Raw genomic sequence first — 14,274 nt, 5'->3', positions numbered from 1 at the left:
TTAACTGTGATTTTCTGCTGTAATAAACAGTTTAACTGGTAAGATCCTCAGAGGAGTTGTGCAGATATTACATAAGAATGGAAAGACAGTTTCTGTGAAGGATCTCCTGAATGTGAACAGACAGTCTTTAGTTACAGGATCAGAGAATGACACTGTTCCTCCGTCATAGTCCAGCTGAACTCTCACACGCTGGAGCTTCTGTTTAACAGTAAAGACAGTCTCGGGTTGCTCTGGGGATTGTGAGCTGTATTTGCTGTTCATGTAACACACATACCAGACATTAGAGTTACAGAAAACCTCTCCCTTCCTCTGGTTTGATGCTGTGGTTATTCCAAGACTCCAGCCTGTACTGTCTCCAACCTCCACATCCCAGCAGTGTGTTCCTGAGTTAAAGCCCTCAGATCCCAGGACACATGGATAATAGTTAAACCGCTCTGGATTATCAGGAAGTGTTTTATCATCATCACTGACCGACACACTGGTCAGATCAGCAGAGAGTGTGAGATGAGGAGATGCTGTGTTTGGATCAAGAGTCAACGGCGCTGCAGAGAGAATAACATCAGATTAGAGGATGAGATATGATGTATTTAAATGTAAATATAAAACATTTTTCTTTTGTTGAAAGAGATCATAAATTATACGATCATAACATTGGTCTGTCCGAACGGATTGAGGCTCCAGGTTTAATATCATTATTCAACAAACACTATTGTATCCTAATATATAAACATAATTCATGAGGAATAGACTTCATTATGAGTTCGCTGTATGATCTGATGATTTTCTGAAATGCAGTTCAGATTCACTTAGAAATTCAAGTGATTATTAAATATATTTCTATCAAATGTTAATGTTGTGTGTGTTTGTATCTGCACTATCTTCTGCACTGGTGTCAGATCTGCTGAGACTCACTGTGTTGGACAGTTTCCAGCATCTTCTTCCCGACTCTGAACGGCAGGTTACCCAGATAACGCGACACATGAATCAAAGCTCCAGAACTCATCCGTGGATCCGGCTGTGAGATCTGGACTCTGAGGAACATTCAGGAGTCAGAACTGCAGTGAGTTTGAGTTCAGATCCACTGAGAGAAGAGATACGAGCAGCTCACTTACCTTTCCATTGAGGCGTTAAAGTTCTGGAAAATATAGAGTTTGAAAACATTTTAATATCTTATCAAACACTCTCACTGTCAATGAGTCTCTCTATACAAGTTGTTTTCTGCACAGAGAATGAAGCCAGATTGATTTGTCACCTTTAGAAACGAGACGTCGTTGTCTTTCATCATCTCCTCCATGTCTCTGAGTGTGTGTGAAAGAGCTGAGATGTGTGTGTTCATCTCCTCCAGCTTCTCCTTCATCCTCTGCTTCTTCTGCTCCTCTTCCTCCCTCAGTGCAGTGACTGCAGCCTCTTCTTCATCTCTGAGAAACTGATGAAGCTTCTCAAACTCTTCTTTAATCTGACGCTCTGTGTGCTCAGCTTGAGCCTGAAATCACATCACATTCACTTCAGTGTGAACACACACTCCACTAATGTCAATAATGCACTCTGTGTGTGAATGTTGAGTATTTAACTCTTTCCTCACCGTGATGTGTTGAATTGTTTCATCACACTTCTTCTTCATTTCTTCTCCATGTTTGAGCTTGTTTTGTAGGGACGTCAGCGCTGTATTAAATTCCTCCTACAGGTTAAGATGAAAATCTGTGAAACTTATGCAGCTGTAGGAGCCATACATTGGGTTTGATTAGTCTTTTGTGATATTTCTTCTTTCCTTCTATACTGTTGTGTATGTGCACGTGCGGTGTGACGTCATTGGTAACTATGGCATATTATATATATATATTAGCGTGTATGTTCACCTGTGTGACATGGTGGGTTGTATGGATTATGGCTGCAGGGTGAGCATGGGGAGAAACTTTCTGTTGACCGTCACCAACGTCACCATCACCAACGTTAATTAACGCACTGTCTGAGGTATCTTTGCACGGTTTATGAAATACATCAATCAACGTAAGTGTTTATGTTTTCTAATCTTGTGAAAGAGAGCAATAAAGACATTCCATCATGTGCAATGATTTAGCGTGACGCGTCTTCAGTGTAAACCCTCATGTCTCAGCCTGCTGCGGCGTTTGTTTGGACTTTGAGATATTATACGCCGCAATATTAAGTCAACAGAAAGTTTTACGAAGCGCAGATTCAAACGTAGTGTTGGTTAACGTTGGATGTTTGATATCGTTCAAGGTTGTACGCGATAGACGTGAACGCGCATTTGTCTCGTGTAAAACTTATTTCATTCACAAATTTTCTGTTACAACCGATGCTTATGTTTGATTACTACAAACGTTGTATTTAAGTACACTGTAAACAATGAGGATTGCTGGTCAATAAATGATTGTATTCCCTGCTAGGCTCAGCAGTTCTTTCACATAAGGTGATCGTACTGGTTTGTTTGTTTTATTACCCTTTGTAGTATTTTGGTTCGTGCGTCAAGCGGGTGAAGCATTGCGCTTGGGACTGCCGCCGTAGTTCTGGTCCCAAGACAGTTAGTCTGGTTCAAGGCTATCGGTATAGAGGTACATAAATACCCACCGCTAGTATGCACAGAAGACTAGGGTTGAGTTTAGTTTAGCTTTTGTGGATAATTTAGAGGGAAACAAAAGACCAATGCATCGTATCTTGTTTCTGAGTGGAAATGTAATCTAAGTGAGCTGTGTTATTGTGTCATTAGCAGATATTTTTTTGTATCTTGCAACATAAAAGGGAGATGAGTGATACCAGGTTGAATGAGAAAAGGAAAACATCATTGACACCTAAGGCTTTTGAATATAAATTGGGAAAGCTCCAAGAAGAACGTCAAGCAAAAATAAGAAAAATTAAAGGTGCAATTAGAGAGATTAAAGACCTAATGCAAAGTGCTGACAGTGCTGAAGGTATACAGTCACACCTCGAAAATATATCAAGCCTGTTTAAAGAAGCAAGTCATCTTCATGGTGTGGTGGTTTCTATGATTCCACCTGAAGAACAAGAAAAACAGAATGCTTGGTTTAACAGCGTTGAAGAAAATAAAACCGCTTTTGTGGATGAGACAAACAAATGGCTGTTGAATGCGCCAGACATGCCTATAGAGGGCGTTGATGTCCCATGTTTACGATCTACCGTTTCTAATGCTAATGAGGCTCATACATCTGAAATTATGGAAAATATAGTAGAAGATGATATTAGGCCAAGTGATAGCGTTTCTAATGTGTCAGTGAAATCAAAGAAATACAGTACCGTGGTGAGTAAATCTAGGTCTACTGCATCATCCGCTAGAATAAGGGCTGAGGCTGAGACAGCTGCTCTTATGGCTCGTCAAGGGTTGCTGAGTCAGAAGCATGCCTTGGAGGAACAGCAAGAACTGTTAAGGAGGAAGAAAGAGGAGCTCGATCTGGACATGGAGCTGGCAGCATCCATGGCTAAAGTAAGCGTGTTCAAGGCTTCAGAAGGAGCCAGTGTGTCTCACGTTTCTGTGAACTCCGATGGGATGAACTCTTATCTGGAAAGAGGGAAAAGAACACAGTTAAGCCATGACGCTGCAATATTTGTGCCTGAGTTCAACATTCAAACATCAGCTGTAGGGGCTGTAGGAGAAGCTTTGCTTTCAGGTGATGCTGCTGTTAGGCCCAAGACATGCAACAAAATTGAGCTGCCTGCTGCTGTGACCTGGGCCAGTCCGTCCACATTGCTTACTCAGCCCGTTGCCGTGACTGGGGTTGATCTGCTTACTTTGCCGCAAGGCGCTTCTCATCCACCAGTTACTCACCTTCAGTCGGAAGCGGCACCCGTAGTAATGAATAATTTTGATCAACGTTTTTTCAAAGTTTTGGAAAGGCAAAACCAAATTACATCTTTATTGGTTGGACAACAGTCACTTTTTCTCTTGCCTAAGCGAGACCTACAAGTCTTTGACGGAGATCCACTCCAGTATCAAACCTTCATAAGAGGATTTGAACACAACATTGAAGGGAGAACACAAAGTCAGAAGGATTGTCTGTATCACCTCGAGCAGTATACGAGAGGTCAGCCCAGGGATTTGATCCGAAGCTGTCAACATTTGCCTCCTTCCCACGGATACACTAAGGCAAAGTCACTACTTCAGGAGCATTTTGGCGATCCATTTAAAGTAGCTTCTGCCTACATGGATAAGGTACTTTCATGGCCGATGGTTAAAGCTGAAGATAACAAGGCTTTACGGGCCTACAGTCTAATGTTACAGGAATGTTGCAACTCCATGGGGACCGCCTTAAGTGACCTGAATGCACCTACAAATATGCAAACTATTGTGAGAAAGCTGCCTTATAAGCTGCGGGATCATTGGAGAAGTGTAGCCGGTGATATTCAGGAGAAGCTTCGTCGTAGAGCTACATTTGTGGACATAGTGGAGTTTGTCGAAAGACAAGTCAAGATATCAAGTGATCCTCTCTTCGGAAATATTCAAGATACACCTGCGACAGAAAGAAAAGAATTAAAAATGGTCAAGTCTCAAACTGGTTCAAAGGCTAGAGGCAGTAGCTTTGCCACTGCTGTAGCACCTGCTGAGAAGAAAATGGAGTCTGTGAATAAAAGGGAGAATAATTCACTAGTGAAAGCTTGTTTGATTTGTGGAGCTGGACATTCGTTAAATGTTTGTCTTCTTTTGGATAAAAGGACTCAAGATGATAAAATTTCCTTTTTGAAGGAGAACCGTTTGTGCTTTGGTTACCTGTGTGTTGGGCACATGAGTAAGGATTGCAGAAAACGACTGATATGTAAAATATGCAATTATAGACACCCTACGTTGTTGCATATCCACCCCAAAGCTAAGCAAAAGAGTTCGACTCAGAGCACCGGTGGCTCGGAAATGACCAGAGAAGGTGCTGTTGTGTCTGTTCAGTCCAGTGGTTTGACTGGGGCCGGTAAACAGGACTGCACGCTCTCTATTTTGCCTGTTCAGGTGAGATCCAAGAGAGGACAAGAGACTTTTGTCACATATGCATTTTTGGATCCAGGGAGTACTTCTTCGTTTTGTACGGAGCAATTCATGAATCGGCTTAATCTTACAGGAAAGAAACTTGGAATCCTTCTTAGAACTATGGGACAAGAGAAAGTGGTGAACAGTTACAAGCTGTCAGACTTGGAAGTGGCCGGATTAGATTCAGAAAACTTTTGTGGCCTGCCAGAGGTTTTTACTCAGAAGAGTATGCCTGTTCATCGAGGTAATATTCCATGCTCGAAAGACATCCAAAGATGGTCGCATCTGAGAGATATAAAAATGCCAGAGATCGATGCTGATGTAGACCTTCTGATCGGCACTAACGTCCCTCAAGCTCTGGAACCGTGGGAAGTGGTTCGTGCAGCGAATGGGGGCCCTTATGCAATCAAGACCATTCTGGGTTGGACTGGGAACGGTCCGCTCCGAGGAGATAATCAGATCAGTGATCAGTGTTTGCAGCCCAACATCACAGTTAATCGCATCTCTGTGGCAAGGCTTGATGAGCTTTGGGAGAAGCAACTGAAGGTGGATTTTCCTGAAAATCTGCAGGATGAACAACCTGGTCTGTCGAGAGAGGATAATTGCTTCATGGAGTCAGTTTCCGATTCTGCCAAGCTCATTGATGGTCATTACAGTATCGGTTTGCCGGTAAGACAAAGATACCTGAAAATGCCTAACAATAAACCAGTCGCAGAACAGCGTGCATTGAGTCTCAAAAGGCGCTTGAATAAAGATCCATATTTTTGCTCCGACTACATTGCATTTATGTCCAAGATGCTGGCTACTGGCTATGCTGAGAGGGTACCGACTGAGCATATGACTCGTCGCGATGGAAGAGTGTGGTATTTACCCCACCATGGGGTGTATCATCCTAAAAAGAAAAAACTGCGGGTAGTTTATGATTGTGCGGTCACATTCCAGGGGACATCTCTGAATTCACAATTGTTTCAAGGACCAGATCTCACAAATTTGTTGGTGGGAGTCCTCACAAGATTCCGCAAAGAACCCGTGGTGCTTATGGCAGATATAGAGGCCATGTTCCATCAGGTCAGGGTTCCGGCTGAAGACTCTGACTTGTTGAGATTTCTGTGGTGGCCCGATGGAGATTGCAGTCAGGAGTTAGTGGAGTACAGAATGAGGGTGCATCTGTTTGGTGCTACTTCCTCTCCTAGTTGCGCTTGTTTTGCTTTAAGGAAGTGTGCTGAAGACAATCAAAAGCGCTTCAGTTCTGCGGCAGTTAACACCGTCCTACACCATTTCTATGTTGATGACTGTTTAGTGTCTGTTGGCTCTGAAGAGGAAGCAGTATCTTTATGTCAAGAGCTTAGTGCCTTGTGTGCTGAAGGTGGTTTTAAGCTCACAAAATGGATTAGCAATCGACGTACTGTCCTTGCTGCAATTCCTCCGGAAGAGCGAGCCAAAGAGGTAAAAGATTTGGATCTGGATAGCGACTCGTTGCCTGTTGAGCGTGCCTTGGGTGTGCAGTGGTGTGTCGAATCGGACTCCTTTAAGTTTAAAATCATACTTAAAACTCACCCACTCACAAGAAGAGGAATCCTGTCTATGGTTAGTTCGATTTATGACCCTCTTGGTTTCGTGGCTCCTGTCGTTTGTCTGCCAAGAAAATCCTCCAAGACCTTTGCAGGAGACGTTTTGGATGGGATGATCCTTTGCCCTCTTCTGTTGTCGGAGAATGGATGGCTTGGTTGAAAGACCTTCATGACCTTGAAAATTGGGAGGTCAGTAGGTGTTTAAAACCTGTGGACTTTGGCCGTGTCGTCTCTGCTCAGCTACACCACTTTGCAGATGCAAGTGAGGAAGGGTTTGGGACTGTGACTTACCTGTTGCTTCATGATGATAATGGACGAACTCACAGTACATTTGTAATGGGAAAGGCACGTGTAGCTCCTCTTAAACCTGTCACCATTCCTCGTATAGAGCTGACTGCTGCGTGGTGGCTAGCAGGATGGACAAGTTGTGGAGGAAGGAGCTGCAAATGGACCTTGAAGAGTCCGTCTTTTGGACAGACAGCACTTCTGTTTTGAAATACATAAAAAATGAGACATCTAGATTTAAGATCTTCATAGCAAATAGAGTGTCTGAAATATTGAAAACGTCTAACGCATCGCAGTGGAGGTATGTGAATACATCAAACAACCCTGCGGATCTAGCTTCCAGAGGTGTTAAAGTTCAGTCATTTTTAAAGACTGATGCATGGCTCTGTGGTCCTGACTTTCTTCGTGAGCCTGAGTACAGGTGGCCCGAAAATCCTGAGACTTTGGAAAGCTCTCTCTTTGGAGGCCCAGAGGTCAAGGCTGTGGCGGTGAACGCTGCTCAAGTTGAGCAGGTTAGTCCGATGGAGAAGCTCATTGGTTACTTTTCCTCCTGGTTCTGTCTTAAGAGGGCAGTTGGTTGGCTTCTCAAGTTGAAGACCTTGCTCCTATCCTTGGTGCGACATCGAAAGCTGCTGAGAGAAAACCTTTCTAGTTTAGATCTAAGTACTGATCAGCTGGAGAAAAAGCTACAGGTTCAGATGGAAGGCGTTAAGGCTCAAGTGCCAAAGGATGTTTTATCCTTGGATGATATGGTCATGGCGGAGTTGAGTATTATCCGTTTCTGTCAAAAAATAAGGTTTCCGGAGGAACTGTCCTATTTGAAGAAAGGAGAGTGTGTAAGAAGGACAAGTCATCTCTACAAGCTCAACCCGATCCTGGATGGTGATCTCATTAGGGTTGGAGGACGGCTCAGTAGAGCAGCAATGCCACTTGAAGCGAAACATCCAGTTATACTGGCTAAAGATCAACACATTTCTAATCTTATCCTTGCTCATGTACACCAAGAAACAGGCCATGGTGGACGAAACCACATGCTTTCTCACGCGTTTGTTTGGACTTTGAGATATTATACGCCGCAATAGCAGCTATAAGAGGTTTAAACAGTGTGTGTTTGGATGTTTTTATTGTTATATATTATTTATATTTTGAATAGATCATTCCCAGTTAGCATTTGTGCCCGAAAATGGCAAGAGATGTATTTTTAATTATTAATTTGGTAAGGATGAAAATCAAGAAATCATGTTTTCACCAAACAAATGTGTGATTTTTTTTTTTTGCAATGGCCAATTTTGCAATTATTATATCCATGCAGTTGTATACTTTTTTTTGTCCTTTTCACACCTAGGCCTTCAGTGGTGTCCAACCTGAATTAATAACTTTTAGTAAGCGCACAGACTCTCTATAATTGTTGTGAAATTGCTGTTTTTATTTTGCACCGGCAGTTATAGGGTTAATGCGGTGAGTTCGGGTAAGTTAGAGAGGATCGAGCGAGTGAGTTCTGCTTGTGTGTTAGTGTGCCGTGGCTCTTGCGTTCCGAGTCCGATTATAAGTTCAGAAACGGAGTATTATTGAACACACTGCTCACTAGTCTCGCGTAGTGACTGACGGCTGAAGGTCTGGAATTCATAGCAGCTTTCTTTGGCCAAGGCCCGCCCATAAGGCCGTTTGACCGACATGTCAAACAACCAATTACAGTTCGTTTTGTTCAGCGTCACGTTTCGGGGCGTGGAAATGTCCCCACAACAACAGACCGGCGTGCAACAAGTCAGTCAGCATAGAAAATCAAAGAAGGAGAAGAAAACAAGCAGTAAGTCATTGATCTGTTCGTGCACGTATAACAACAATGGCGTCTGCATTACCACAATATAAGTCAAGTCAAGTCAAGTCACCTTTATTTATATAGCGCTTTTTACAATACAGATTGTATCAAAGCAGCTTCACAGTGATAACATGAAAATAATATAAAAAACAATTTCATCATCGTCCACCTTTAAGGCAGATCTATAATATTGTTGAATATTAAATGTCCCCAACTAAGCAAGCCAGAAGGCAAGGCAACAGCGGCAAGGAACCAAAACTCCATCAGGGACAGAATGGAGAAAAAAACCTTGGGAGAACCCAGGCTCAGTCGGGGGCCAGTTCTCCTCTGGCCAATGAGTGAACAGTGTATGATTATGATTCAGGAGCATTACAGGTCAGAAGTTCAGAATGAATCAGAGTATTTGTCCAGTTCCGGTTGGTTGAAGTCGGAGTGGAGGGGGGCAATATAACACAATACTGAATCGGCCAGCTGCGATGTCAGCGTCTGTTGTTTCATGTTTGCCCGCAAACGCGGCTGATGTCCCCTTCGCAGTTAGGCACTTCACTTGATCTTCCATAATAGATAGGAGGGGACACACAACTAGTAAAATTGGATCTGCTGGGAATCCTTCTAAATGCTGACAACGGGTCGGCCAGGCTTGGAAAATAATACTCTTCCCAAATCATCTTCTTCTTATTCTTCGGTAAATTTTATTGGCAGCTTGCAATCATTGTGCATTACCGCCATCTACAGGACTGAGGTGTAATCACATTGGGACGTTATCATAAAAAAATAAATAAAAAAAATTCATCCTACAGGATCAAAGCCCAAGCTTCAGCTGACGCTGCGTGTTCAGCTCCTCCAGCTTCCACCATTAGCTTCTCAACCTTCAGGACTAATAAAAAAAATTTTTTTAAAATCGACTTGCTATTTGGGTTTCTTTAAGAAAAGTTATAACTGCCCTAACTGTGGACTGTGTGCTAGTTATACTCAATAAGTTTTCCATTGTTAATTCTTTCTTTACTGCTCTCTTCATATTTTCCCTTTCTCTGGTGTATTGTGTACAATCTAAAAGTAGCCTATGTGTTTAACATTTTCTATTACTCCACAGTTTGTGCATACTCCAGTCTGATGTTTCCCTATAATATGTAATCCACTATTTAAACTTGTATGTCCCATCCTCAGTCTAGTAAACCATGTTTCCTCCTGCCTTTCCAATCCACTGATTTTACTAGCTGTAACCACTTTATGTATGTTATACAAATGCCTGCCTTTTCCCTCCTTATCCCATCTCTCCTGCCACATTCTGTTAATTTTGTCCTTAATTATACTTTTTAATATCTCACTCTATTGGATATATACTTGAAGATTCCCTCCCTACTCCTACCTCTATGGTTCTGTTATTCAAAAAATCTTGAATCCAATTAAACATCCTGCCACCTATGCCCATCTTATTTAACTTAATTAAAAACCCCTCCTTCCACAACATGTCATATGCTTTTTCAATGTCAAATAATATAACCAAAACAGCTTCTTTACTTACTTGAGCTTTCCTGATTTCATTTTCTAGACAAATAATTGGGTCCATTGTTGTGCGCCCATTACAAAATCCACTTTGGTGAGGGGAGAACATTCCTCCTTTTTCAATTACATATCCTAGTCTTATAGTAATAATTTTCTCCATAATTTTGCATAAGTTGGATATAAGAGCTATTGGTCTATAGCTTTTAACCTCTGTTTTATCCTTGCCGGGCTTACCAATAGGGACTACCACAGAGTGTTTCCACATTCTAGGCAATTTTCCTTGCTCCCATATCTTATTATACAACATTAAAACAACACTCTTAGCCATATCTGATAGCTGCTCTATCATTTTGTAACACACCTCATCTTTCCCTGGTGAAGTACTCTTAACACCTATTAAAGCTCTTTTTAGTTCAAATAATGAGAAATTTGCATCAATTGCACATTCATTTGTGACTTTCCTCCCCAATATGCCGCTATTTTCCTCAATCCCCTTTGCTCTCCACATTAACTCTTCACTGGATAGGTTCTGTGTGCTATGTACTTTAACAAATGCCCTAGCCAGTACCTCTGCCTTTTCTGCATTAGTTACTGCCTCAATGTAATTTCCTCTTATTACTGGTAATGCAAATTCCCTTCTAATGCCTCCCATTTTCCTTATCATTCCCCATACCTCACTAACCTTGATTTCAGACCCAATATTGCTGCAAAAGTCTCTCCAGTATTTTCTTTTTTCCTCACGAATTACTCTTTTAGCTTTGGCCTGTGCTTTTTTATATTCAATTAATTTATTGAATGTATGATTTGATTTAATGACTTTAAAAGCCTTGTTCCTTGCCTTAACTGCTTCTTTGCACCCCTCTGACCACCATGGAACCATTTTCTTTTTTCCTCTCATCCCGGTAGATTTACCTATGATCTCCTCTGCGGATTCATACAGTATGCCAGTAATCATAGAGTTCAATTCTTCAACATCATCACCTGAATGTGACATATTCCCCATCAACTTCCCACTTGCTACCATACTATAATGTTCCCAGTTGACCGCTCTCATTTTCCATCTTGGGAACCAGTTATCTTCTAAATGTACACTTTGGTCACTCATCTTTGTCCAAATAGGGTAATGATCACTTCCCAAACTATTATCATTAAAAACCTCCCATTGACTTCTCCCTGCTATTTGTTCTGACACTATAGTTAGATCTATAGCTGACTCTGTTCCTCTACCTACATCAAATCTTGTACCTCTTCCATCATTCAAACATACTAGATTGTGCTCATCCATATACTCCTCAATGATCCTCCCATTTTCATCTGTTCTTGTACTGCCCCAAAGTGAGCTGTGTGCATTGAAATCTCCACATATTATTAATTTTCCATTTCCCCTTTCCCATATACCTTCTAGCATAACTTTAGTTAACTTTTGGCAAGGGTTATAAAGGTTAGCTACTTTGATTTTAGTTCTGTTATCCCATATTTCAACAACGACCACCTCAATCTGTACATCATTATTTATAGCTCTAAAATTAATACCTTGTTGGACAAATGTAGCCACTCCTCCCCCTGTTACAGGACTTCTATCTTTGCGTACACCCGTGTACCCATGAATTATAAAATCAAGAGAGGGTTTTAACCAAGTTTCCTGAACACAAATAACATTAGGTTTAACAGATAGTTCTTCAATAAAACACTTTAATTTTTTCTGGTCCATTAGAAATTAAACTCCTGGCGTTCCATTGCAAAATGGATATACCCATCAGCATCCACCACGACTTGCTGACTGACTTTCTACTACCTCTGTTCTAAGCATCTCATTAATAGAATCAGTTGTTAGTCCCTCTTCACCTAGGTACTTCTCTGCTGCTTTTAAGATGATCTTAATTCTCGCTGTTCTGCTATCTGTTTGTGCTGTGCAGTTAATGACTTCCACCATAAATGCAATAAATTTCTTCTTTTCTACAATCAGAGTATTTTCATTTACTTTACAGCATTTATGCTCAACATTTTGAACTGGATTTTGGATCACAGGTACTGGGCCTACCCTTGGGCCTAAATTATTCCTTGTTTTAAAGTCAACTTTTTTGATTGCTTCAGCATATGTAATTTTTTCTTTCATTCTCACATTTTGGACTTGAACTGCTCTTTTGTGTGCTTCACATCCCTTATACGCAGCACTATGTTCTCCCCCACAATTACAACATTTAATTTTGATCCCTTCAGTACATTTGCCATATTCATGGTCCCCCCCACACTTCGCACAACGGGCCTTAGCCCTACACGCTACAGCAATATGACCAAAACGTTGGCATTTAAAACATCTTGTCGGTGGGGGAATGTATGGTCTCACTACATAACTAACATACCCAATTCTAATCCGCTCAGGTAGTTTCTCCTCATCTAAGGCCAACATAACAGACATACTTGGTCTTTTTACACCATCTCTAGTGTATGGCAGCCGTTTAACGTGGTTTACACGAACTCCTCTTATATTTACTTTTATTTCCTCTTCGGTCACGTCAGTCGATACTCCATATATAACACCCATAGTTCTCCCTCTTTCTTCCCATATTTGCGGCTTCACAGCCTTCCCCAGCATTGTTTTACACATCATTAAACCTTGCTGTTGATCTCTGTCTTTGCAAACAATTAACAAATTTCCATCTCTTAACGTTTTGACTGTATATACCTCTCCTACTATCTTGTATACAGCTTCGCTGACCTTTAAAGGATTCAATGCACACGGGCTTTGAAATCAAATTATCACTTTTAATTCATTCTCTTTACTCTCGTCTCCTTTGTTTCCAATGGCTTTCCTTTTTTTCCTTTCTTGTCTCACCTCCTGCCAGACTCCATCATTTGAATTCGTTCCATTAGAAATTATTGAACCTTCATCACCTTCCATCTCCTCTGGATCATTCTCATATTCTTTTCCTGCATTCACCTCACTTCCTATCCATCCCGGATCACTCCTCAGCCCTCCTGGCTCTCGCACCGGATCTGGGGCGTGCTTCTCCATTTTCCCCCCTAACCGCGCGTAAACTCCGTTCACGCGTGATCCCGTGTTACATTTAGCCCCGCGTTAGGTTGTGCCCCGCGCTCCCCTACACATTGACTGATAGGCTAGAGACAGACAGAGTACATATAGTGACACATTAATAGATGCATAGATAGAAATATATATATACAGATAGATTAATAGATAGATACATAGGCTTCCTCATTTGTAAGTCCTTGCAAAAAAAAATATCTTTGTATGCCAACAACAAGTGTCCCTTGTGAGAGGATATTTTCAAAGGCTGGAGAAATTATCTGTAAAAAAAAAAAGAAGTGGGCGAAGTCCATCCACAGCAGATACATTGATATTTTTGAATAAACATCTATAAAAAAGTTAGACATTGTGGCTTGATTTCTTTTATTAATATTCATTTTCATGACCAAAATAACATTATGCACAGTGAGGAGCCTACAGGTTACAAGCTTCACATATTAGAAAAATACAATAATAATAAAAACAACACATTTTTTAATGGCTCGCTGACAAGGTTGTTTCAGAACAACACCTGCAAGTGACCTCTAGGTGTCACCGTTGAGACGGGTGTCGGATTGTTTCACAAAGCCTCGACACAATATGACACATTTGCTTCTACTGTTTCATTGTTTCACGAGGACCTCGATCTGCCCGCCACTACAAATATAGCCCTGTCTTCTATACAGGCTGGTCCGATCTCCTGTCACGGTGGATTGTAGGAAGGCAGACGGCAGCAAGGATGTATTTCCAAAACGAAGGTTTATTTAAAATTGAACAGGTAGCAACAGCAACACACACTAAATAAGACGGAGATCAGACAAACACTGATTGAACAGATGGAACTTCAATACAAACACAGATGACACTGATTAATAGAACAGGTGATACAGAGGACGATGATGACTAAACAGGTGACACAACTGAACTGATAATGACAGTAACCATGGATACGAAGGAGTGGCGGGAAAAGAACAAAGGAGAACAGGAACCAATCAACATACAAACTGAAAGTCCAAACAAACACTGACACGTGACACTTAGACGTATCTAAATAATTTACTAAATTAAAACTTACTAA

General features: G+C 41.4%; 1 protein-coding gene across 1 annotated transcript; it reads right to left on the bottom strand.

The window, feature by feature from the left end:
- Positions 1 to 1,810, bottom strand: LOC307008002 (zinc-binding protein A33-like; the record flags this gene model as incomplete). Its single annotated transcript, XM_079630557.1, has 6 exons — positions 1 to 542; positions 913 to 1,031; positions 1,113 to 1,135; positions 1,253 to 1,483; positions 1,583 to 1,678; positions 1,778 to 1,810. 6 exons carry the CDS (start codon positions 1,808 to 1,810, stop codon positions 1 to 3), a joined length of 1,044 nt encoding a protein of 347 aa, XP_079486683.1.
- Between the last annotated feature and the right edge of the window lie 12,464 nt (positions 1,811 to 14,274).

The sequence above is a fragment of the Phoxinus phoxinus genome (assembly GCF_949152265.1).
Source record: "Phoxinus phoxinus genome assembly, chromosome: 12".
In the NCBI taxonomy this organism is placed as follows: Eukaryota; Metazoa; Chordata; class Actinopteri; order Cypriniformes; family Leuciscidae; genus Phoxinus; species Phoxinus phoxinus.
The sequence above is the reverse complement of the archived record's forward strand: the minus strand, read 5'-3'. Positions and strand labels throughout refer to the sequence as shown.